At 39.2% G+C, this 9,931-nt stretch overlaps 1 protein-coding gene across 7 annotated transcripts in view; it reads left to right on the forward strand.

Moving 5' to 3' along the window:
* Window positions 1-8,195, forward strand: part of LOC149078933 (GATA-binding factor 2-like) — a 277,805-nt gene extending 269,610 nt beyond the window's left edge. For all 7 annotated transcript variants that reach the window (XM_089241157.1, XM_089241156.1, XM_089241160.1 and 4 more), the window contains one exon: window positions 5,617-8,195. In XM_089241157.1, the coding sequence (XP_089097283.1) occupies window positions 5,617-5,994 (378 nt within the window). In that variant the 3' untranslated portion in view covers window positions 5,995-8,195. The remainder of the gene's footprint in view (window positions 1-5,616) is intronic.
* Window positions 8,196-9,931: the final 1,736 nt, after the last annotated feature.

The following is a 9,931-nucleotide window of genomic DNA, read 5'->3' on the forward strand; positions in this document are numbered from 1 at the left end:
GCTTGTACTTCAATGAAATTTCAGTATCATAGTGGAACATTACAAAGGCTGGAAATGTTTGGCATTTTTTCCATTTTTGTCCGGGAATCTGAAGTGGTATCTATGGTAGACCCAAACACACAGTCCGCATAACTATATCATGGATATAGGATAATGTCGTTCATCAAAATCAGCTTCCCAAAACTATTTATTCTGCAAACGAATCTTATCAATCCTACTAAAAAACCCATAAATACCAGTCATCCCCTCATAACTTAGGGTAGCTAACAGTCTCAGAACCCGGAAAGTATTCAAAATTTTTCGATTTTTAAGCTGTAAGTTTAAGGGGATCTCACGACCCTTAAAGTCGAATTTTCAAAAATGACTTTATGAAAAAACATTTCATTCAATTGCAAATAAAACACTAAAAATTTCGTGTCAGTCGGTTAATTTGTTCTTTCGTAGTAAAAGAAACAATGAGTTACAGTGTAAACGCGTATGCATTAAAAACACTTTGAACGCGATTTTCTCAGACTGCAATTTTTGAGCTCATCCGTAAGATGATAAGAAATGGACGGTAGGTAAAAGTTTCCAAGGAACAAATTTCTGATGTTCTTGCTGATCATCCTTTAGATCAGTGTTTCCCAAAGTGGGTGATAGAATGGCCCAGGGGGGTGATAGAAGGTACGGACTTAACATAGGATCCTATGGGTTCACTTGAGTTGAGGGGCTATGAGAGGAAAAAAATTGCTGATGAAGGGGGGCGATGGAACAAAAATCTCCCATAGAGATCATATATTGCAAATGGGGCTACTACCACCAGCGCATGTGCGAAACACAGCCGACGCCGCTTATTAGAATCACTGATATGTGATTCGGGTATTGTTATCACTTTTGCAAAGAACGGAACTGACCAATATCATAACATGGGGCAAGAAATATCCCATTTTAGAATTGATTTATAAAAGGGAACGATCGAAGCTTTTTGCAATCCATTATGTGGGAAAGAAGCAGAATTCATGGTCGTACTTGCAAACGGGATTTTTCGGATATAGTTATCATTTGGCTATTATTATTATCAGAGATCCCGAGTCTCAATGTGATCACATTAAGCGGAGTGACCACTATCACCAAGCCGGAAAACTTCATCGCTTTATACATTAAAATTGTATAGATGGGTATGACTTCGATGGACACCAAAATACATGTGTAAAATTTGATCTGGTGGAAACCAAATGATTCGATGGCGGTCTACTTTCGCTTCAATTGCTTTTAATGCGACAAAATGTAACAAAGACCAATTTTATTTTTCGTTTAATATCCGAACATTTATAGGATCCATTCTGTTCTCCAATCGCATTAACATCTTCCAGTCTCGATTCTATGTGGCAGGTCCCAGAAAAAAAAAGCCTCTTGTGTGTGTGTGTATTCAGTTTGACCTAGCAAGCGTGATTGACCCATGGCAAGGCTTCGGCTGTGGACAATTTATCAATGAAGTCACACAAAAAAAGACAGCCTTAACCAAGAGGCGTTTGGACTGAGAGAGAGGCAAAAAAACAAAAACACAATAAAACGGAGACAGACAGAAAGAGAAATGAAATAACGTTGGGAAGAGAGATTGTGGAAAAATACACTAAAAAAAGAAGTCCTTAAAGCCTATAAAAAAAGGTTCAGCAACAAGTGTCTGTTTTTTCGCGTGATGCCATCGTTAGCGTGCAAATCACGTCACCAGCTACTTCCTGTGCGGCTTCACCAACATCATACTCTCATACTCATACACACAGTAGCTATATAGTGAGTGACTGTCCTTGCCATAAGCTGGAAAGAAGGAGGAGCTTCTCATATAAGCCGAAAAAAAAAATGGCGAGGAAAGAAATTGATATATAAGTACAACGCACGTATATTACCAGTTTAAAGTGATTTGTGTGGTGCGTAAAAAAATAAAATTGAACCGGCCGATTGCATTGTACATATACTGTGTACGTAATACAAACATGTTTCAATGCAATGATTGTTCTCAAAGTCAACCTCATTGTTGTCTCGTATCCGCGGACCACAGATTGAGGGCCGATTTGACACGTATGTCAGCATGCATGGAAAAATGAAGTACAGTTATGTGTGTATAAAACATTTGATTTTTATTGATAATTCCCGTTTGGGAAAATGTAACTTGTCAATTGAATCTAGAAAGCGTGAAAAAGAAACCTTATTAATAATATCACTCAATTATCAAATTTCTAACTTAGGAATTCGCATTTTACGTTCCGTTTCCCTCGGAATTTATGTACATTATCAAGGCCTTGCAAGGCTAGATTAAAATGGGTATTAAATGTTTAGTGGTGTTCCTACCTTATATCGAGGGAATTCGGAAACAAGACCATGCTTACGCGTTTTGACGTCCTCTACGATGTGTGTGTGTGTATATGGTAGATTTGGCCATCCATTTCCCTTTTCTCGGTCATTTTCTCACATTTCAGGTTTCAGGGGTGGGGGTGGGGGGAGAGATCAGATTCTCAAGTTCGCCCCCCCCCGCTACGACCTTGTGACACCATCTTTTTGGGCAAAATTATTAGACCTAGGTAAATTTTAGAAAAGCGAAGAGAGACACAACCGTCCTCAATCTTTTTTCAGCTGACGAAACCAATTAATTAATTGATTGAATTAATGTGAATAATCGAATTCAATTTCAACAGGGATAATTTTATTGAGGGAACGTGAAATCAACACATTTCAGATTGAAGTTGTCTTGGAGATCTTGACATTCAGAAAGATGTCAATCCACGCAATTTTTTTTTTTTTTTCCTCACCAGTCATTCAACCTAGATGTCGCTTTCGATTTCTTTGAAAACAAAAATCCTAGACAATAACATGATTCTTAGTAACCGTCACAAACTTCCGAAAGACGTGTGAAAATGCCGATAACTGAGATGATAAAAAAGCAAAAAAAAAAAAAAGCAAAAATACGTATAAAAATGGAAATTTTGAATTGAGTCTGTGATCAGCTGTGTAAATATCACAAACACACGGATAGAGAGAGAAAACCGAGTTTATTCAGTAGTTCTAAGTGGAATCATCGTCTTCCTGCCTCTTAATAGACTTGATGCGAAAAGGTGAGAGACACACATTAAGCTTCTCCTCACGTCAGACTCACTTCCTGGCGATTTCTTTTCTTTTATATTTTTAATTGGCGTTTTAGGGTAAGAAGGGCCCTAAGAAAAAATACAAAAAAGAACAGGGGAAAGTAAGAAATCCCACAAAAAAAAAATCATAATAATAATAAATATAGTAAGAGAAAGAAAAAAAATTATAAACGATGAGTGTGTGTCGGACATGACTCTCGGTTAGTTCCCACCGTATACTGAGAGATTCGTCCGGTATATAACGTGGAATAATCACTGGTAACAGAAAAAAAAAGGGTGAAGGAGACTCTCCTACTGGCAATGACCATCGAAGGAGAATAATAATAATAATAATATATAGATGAAAGAGAAGGAACAATGGAGACTTGAACGATTTCTGGGATGAATGAATGGTTGCAACTTTGGCCGAGACTAGCCGGGCCGACTTGCCTACGTGTCCCGCGTAATTAGCTTCTTATTCTGTCACCCAAGTAAAAGAGCGGCATCACGCAATCTAGGGACTGTTTCCGGTCCTTGCTGGTCCTAGTACCTGTTCGGCTGGATCAAATACTGAGAGAGAGTAATTCATATTTTTGTTCTTTTCTTCTAACTCGCTCTTGAACGATGTTTATTGCGTGACAATGGCGTTTCTTTTTTGTTTTGTTTTTTTCCCCTTAAGACTGTTAAAAGCGGGATTTTCAGTGATGTTGGTGGTGAGTGTGTATGTGGCGACTGTTTCCTCTGGAATCATCTGTGTATACTGTAACTGTGTTTTTTTTCTTTCTTACTTTGAAGTTATATGTTGAGTTAATTCGTAGGGTAGGTAGATGATGATCTTATAAGCGTAACGCCGTTAAGAGGTTTTTTCTAAGAGAGAGAGAGAAGAGAAAAATGGACAGGATGTATCTTTTACCATGGAGAAGGAAATAAGTCGTGGGTATTTTGTAACGCTCGCGCGAGCAGAGATTGTGAAAGTGTACGTATGTACGCACTCGAATCTGGTACCATGGATCTGATAATTGAAAATTACGCCATGTGTTAATATATAATACAACACTCCCTTTTTTTTTTTTCCTTCTCTCTCTACACGTTACACATTATGTGATAATTTTCGATACGCTATACTTATAGAAATATAGAGGGCACTCTTTTAGTGCTAGTTTTCTGATTGTCCGTTTGTACTGGAAGGGGTTTATACTGCCTTGGAATTTTGAGTGGGCCGGTTTCAGTTTGAAATCCATGGATTCCCAGAATATTCTCGTAAAGAACATTATTCTCTTATGGAATTGAACACGTACACATAAATATGGATAGCTTACCGTGACACCCCTGGCAAAAGTCGGCGATGCCTCTAGGAGCCGCGACACACTCTTTGAAGAAGCGCTGGTCTGGAAAATAATCACGTCAAATCACTGAATGCGCATATATCTACATACCAACTCCTCGTGATGCCCCTGACAGAGACGGACAACCCTCCTTAGAGCCAAGACGCACACTTTGAGAACCACTGCCATATGGTAACTAACGTATGCTCAAAGTCAAATCAGTTGGTTTTTTTAATTGGACGTTTTGAATTCAAATGTCTTATGATTACAAAATCGGGTGCAAGCATCGAGCACTTCACGCCACTCGGGCTGTACATGAAAACTGATTCTGGTCTGAGAATCCCAAGAAAGTTTTGAAAATTTACGTGTATATACTCAATATTTTCTGAGTCTGAGTAAAGGAGCTGCGTTCGTCCGGGGTTAAATAATTTGGGGGGGGGGGGTTTCTCAAATCTAAACGAAATATTACTGTCGTGCATAGGCGTACACAAAATTTTCTCGAGGGGGGGGGTTTCAGAAGTTTTTTCCTTCTGAGGGTAAGGGTTTAACTTTTTTTTCTGCAAAATAATACTATAATCTTGGCTCAAGGGGGAGGGGGTTAGAGCACCAAACCCTCCCCCCTTTGCGTACGCCAATGCTCTCGTGGAATGTGAAGTATAAGAGCAACTGAAAAAAAACCGTTTTTTATTCTAGACATCCTTCATGTTCAAAATGACGTTTATTATCATCCTGCAGCGCTTACAAGACATTATCAAGCCCATATAACATTTCAGGCAAAACTCTATGATAGCGATCAATAGGAATCGAAATCGTTTCGTCAGAAAATAACGTTTTTGATACCATGAATGCAGCCCATGACCAGCTCACTGACTAAGCAAAATCTTTCACTTTTTTTCGAAATCTTTCGAGTTTCGGAAAGCCCCACCCAATGCTTGCTTGCTTGTTTTTCTTAGGAACACCCCCCCCCCCCTCTCAAATCATGCCCTGGATGGTTCTGATGTGGATACGATGCATAGAAACAAATGCATATCAAATCATTCATGACCAGAGCTCACGGCAAAACCTAAGATATTAGGATTGGAAGCAACTTTCTTTTCAATGAGTTCCGAATTGAATTGAATTTTTTGAAGTTTTCTACTTTTTATGCGGTTTCATTAAGGTTGAATAAAACTTTCCTGTTATATATTTCGTAGGTTAACCGGCCGCTGACAATGAAGAAAGAAGGCATTCAGACCAGGAACCGAAAGCTATCTTCGAAGAGCAAAAAGAAGAAAGGTTGCCTGGCAATACCCGAATGCCTGAAACCACTGGACAAACCATTCTCCAGTTTCGGACCCGCTGGCCAATTGAGCTCCATGAGTTCCATGTCCATGACGATGAACCACTACATGCACCAGGGCAACATGCCGATCTCCATGGCGGGTTCTTTCGTGACGTCGCCTCCTATGCACATGAACACAAACCCCGGACTGTCCAGCTTATCCCTCTCGTCGAGCGGAGGACCCATCCCGCTGGGATCCAGCGGTTTGGGACTCGCGACTTCGAACAGCATGGTAGGAGCCATGGCTTGACACATGGCTGCAGCAGCTGCACCGGCACAACCGACCGCAATGGGCTGCTGGGACGTCGATAGCGGCGGACGCCATCACCATGCTCCATCCCCGTCTGTGGCACTAGCAGCCGCGTCATGCGCGCAGCTATGGACGACTCAGTTCGCAAATACCCTCGCTGATGGTAGCACGTCGCTATGCGCTGCCGGTTCTTCGTCGGCCGACAACTGACCTTACGATAGAAAACGTCACCGTGGAACGGACGTCGTCACTGACTATTAATTATGACATACGGGAGGGGAGGGGGTAAGCACAGGAACTTATTCAACGCCATGTTTTATCCACATAAAACGAACATACAGGGGTGATTAAAAAAAATTTCCGATTTCAAAATGGTCTGAAATAAGACCCACTGATCAGAGTAGCTTGAAGTTTTCGTGTGAACACTCCTGCAGCAATGAAATTTTGTTGCTTTTTTACGGATAAGCAAAACAAAAGTTGAAATCTTAAAGTAACATGTATTACAGATCTGAATGAAAATATTACAGAATCTGAGCAACTGAAAGTTCATAAGTACGAAGTTGGTGCCCTTTCCAAAATTCACCGTATAATAATATAATAAATACTTTATAGTGGCTAGGCTGTATTGCTGCCATGTTTAGACTGCGTTGGTGTCAGTGATCGGTGAAATCTCCGGTGCCTATAAAAGAGAGTGGACTCATCTATCTATCCTAAGGGCACGCTTGAAGTGATGTAATGGAAATCGTTGGAAACAAAGGCAGAACAGTGATTGGCTATAGTATTGACGTCACACTTCTACTCAAAGATAGCAGATGAGTCCGCCTGGTAATCCAAGAAGCTCTGGGGACATAATAAAGCCTTGTTTTTAATGAACACTTCACAAGTCAATCTGTCCCAACGATATTTGAAGGCTACGATACTCTTCCTGGCACATTAATTTACAATATTTCATGTTGTATCGAGCATGTGTTGTATGACTTGTGAATCTTCGTAGCATTTCATAATGCTTTCTACCATGCTGAAGCATCAATGTTATCCCCAGTGGTAAATTTTTGAACTATCTTCTCTCCCTCCTTAGACTTCTCAGCGATATTGAAGCGAGATATCGCGCCTACTTAAAAGCCTTTTATTTTAGCATTTATAAGCTCAGATATTTTGTTACGTTGATTTCTCAATGAAAAACGTTTCCCTATACCTCTCACTTTTCACCTTCTGAAAATAGGAAAACTCGAAGACTCTACTTCATTAACCCTCTGAACGGCATTAACGAGATACCTCGCCTCTTATTTTAGCACTGACAAGCCGAGATATCGTGCGAAGTGGATTTATGATTGGAGAATGCGTTTTTTCCTATATCCCTTACTTTGCACCTGCTGAAATGCTGAAAATCGGAAGAAATCCTACTTCAATGTCAATTTGCAGGGGGTTTAGTGACTTCTGTGCTATTCATTAAAATAAACTCCACTGCTACAGGAGTGTTCACGTAAAATTTTGGTAACAATCTCATCAGCGGTCATGTTTCAGACCATTTGGAAAATCAGAAGTTTTGTTACGATCACCCTGTATATATCACAAATCGTGGAAAATGAGAGACGCTGTGAAAGAAAAAAAATCGAAGAAACGTATGCCGTGTTTCTTTTGTTTGTGTGTGTGTGTGTGTTTTCGCGCGCGTGTGAGTGTCTTATTATCGATACGAACATGAATTTTTAACTGGAAAAAAACAATGAGGCCTGGAAAAAAAAATTCGATTATGGAACAATTTCGAAAATTCCACTTATAAATGAAAAGTATTATTTGTACAAAAAAAAATTATTGTAATTACACGAAAAAAGAAGAGTGCTTTCTTTCCTATTTACTATTACTATACCAGCTCTTGATTTGTTTTTTTTTATTTTGCTGGGTAATTAACTTGTGTGTGTATAGTACGTTTGAGTCATGTTCGTATTATCGAACTTATATATATATATATATATAGATTCATGCCAAAAAATGGCCTAGAGCTAGTGTAAAAAATAATGGGATTCACAGGAAAAAAAAAAATATTTCTTTTCTCTGTCCTGGTGTCGCGATATTCATTTGTATTTTCATTTGTACAGGTAAACCTTAACATTGCGATATTTGTAATTTATAAGGAAAGAGAAGAAGAGTATTTGTAATAATGTATTAGGTGCACTGATATCGGTAATTGATTTTTTTTTTTTCCTCTTATAATCTTTTTTGAGGTGGCCAGTTTTTTTTCGATTTAAAACAGAATAATTCGTGTCGAACTCGTTTATGACGACCTCGGTTATTGAGCTCAATCCTTGTCAATTCACATTTTAGTGTGCGAGCTATCTCTTCAAACTATGAATCGTGAGCCCCAAACAGCTGAGTACGCAGAATCGATCTTTGGAAAGGGCAACTCGGATTTTTGGGGAGTTGCGAAAGAATCTCTTTGAGAAATTTCAGGTTACTAACCTTCAAAAAGCATTCTAAATGGAAAGAAATTTATTAAGTTATCGTCTTAGGCAGTATTTCTCAACCTTTTTGATGTCGTGGACCCTATGAATTGTGGTGAATGTACCGAGGACCCATGTAGCGAAGGTCAATTTTTAACTCCCCTTTCCCCCCTTTATAAAATCTGTAATGTATTGTTTTCTATAGTTTGCATACCATAAAAAACTGAAGCAATGAATTACAATTTCACAACACTGAATGCGTCATTCATACAATGGTAAATGATGTCGCGAACCCTTTACAAACGGACCCAGGAGTTAACTAACCACAGATTGAAAAATGGTGGTCTAAGGGATATTTTCTATTGATATAAGCATATGACAGCATGTCAGAAATTCGAATTGCACTTGCGATATCTCAATCGACATCCCCAATTCAAATCACATTCAAACATTTGCACAATTCTTGTCCGAGATTCAGGATTATAACAGAGTTGTCGTATGGGTGCTCTTCTCCTGATTCTGACCATAAGCGATGTTCTTGACTTGAAAATTAAAAAGTTGAAGACACCTATTTCAAACAGATTTTCAGTTTTCAGGAAAAATTAGAGATTTTATAAGCTTTCTAATTTTTAGTATCCATAAGCATGGATCAGTGTTTCTCAACCTGAGGCCATATCGCTACCCCTCGTGGTCCTGAGTTATTCTGGAGGGGGTGGGGTGTAAATATCAAATGGAACTTTGGAAGGTGCTAAAGGAAGTGACAGAGAGGGTGAAAAACTTGACATGTGAAGAAAATGAATGTTGTAAAGGAAACACGGTAAAGCACACTAATAAAGCAGTACTGCCCATAGAGCCAGGGCCATCTTGACGCATGGATCCCTTCCAGGCTCAGCCTGGGATCCTCATGTTCATGGCATAAATAATGAGATTTATGAGTATATAATAGTATATAAATAGGTAATATATAGAGTATGTGTAAATAGGTAAGCTGTCACTTCCAGCAAAAAATTCTGTGGCCCCAGAACTTTTCCCAGAAGCCCATGTTATTGAGACATGGCTCTGCATAGAACCCCAACAAGAAGATCCTTGGCCCATGGTTGATCCTATTTATAAAACTTTTATTCACTCTATAGATTAACTCAATCAATTAAATAAGTAGAAAGGTGAAGGTGGAGGCCCTGGAAGAGACGGGGAAAGGGGAGGGGGGCACGTGACAGAAATATGGTCTTTATACTTCATGGTCTTATATATATTATTATATGGTCTTATACTTCGAATAGGGAGTGTGGGAGAAAAAAGGTTAAGGAACATTGGCATAGACAATGTTTCCTGGGATCGTGACCCTTTCATCTATTATCCGTACTTAACCCCCCCCCCCCCCACTCACATCTGATAAATATTTCACACCAGTATACTAACATCATTAGCTTCGTTTTAATGACCTTAAATGCCGTTATAACCGAGTTCGACTGTATTCGATTCCGGATTTTCATTTTATA

This window comes from Pholcus phalangioides, unplaced genomic scaffold (genome assembly GCF_987345545.1).
Source record: "Pholcus phalangioides strain wild (caught in Gottingen) unplaced genomic scaffold, Ppha-v1.0 ptg000013l_1, whole genome shotgun sequence".
Taxonomy (NCBI): domain Eukaryota; kingdom Metazoa; phylum Arthropoda; class Arachnida; order Araneae; family Pholcidae; genus Pholcus; species Pholcus phalangioides.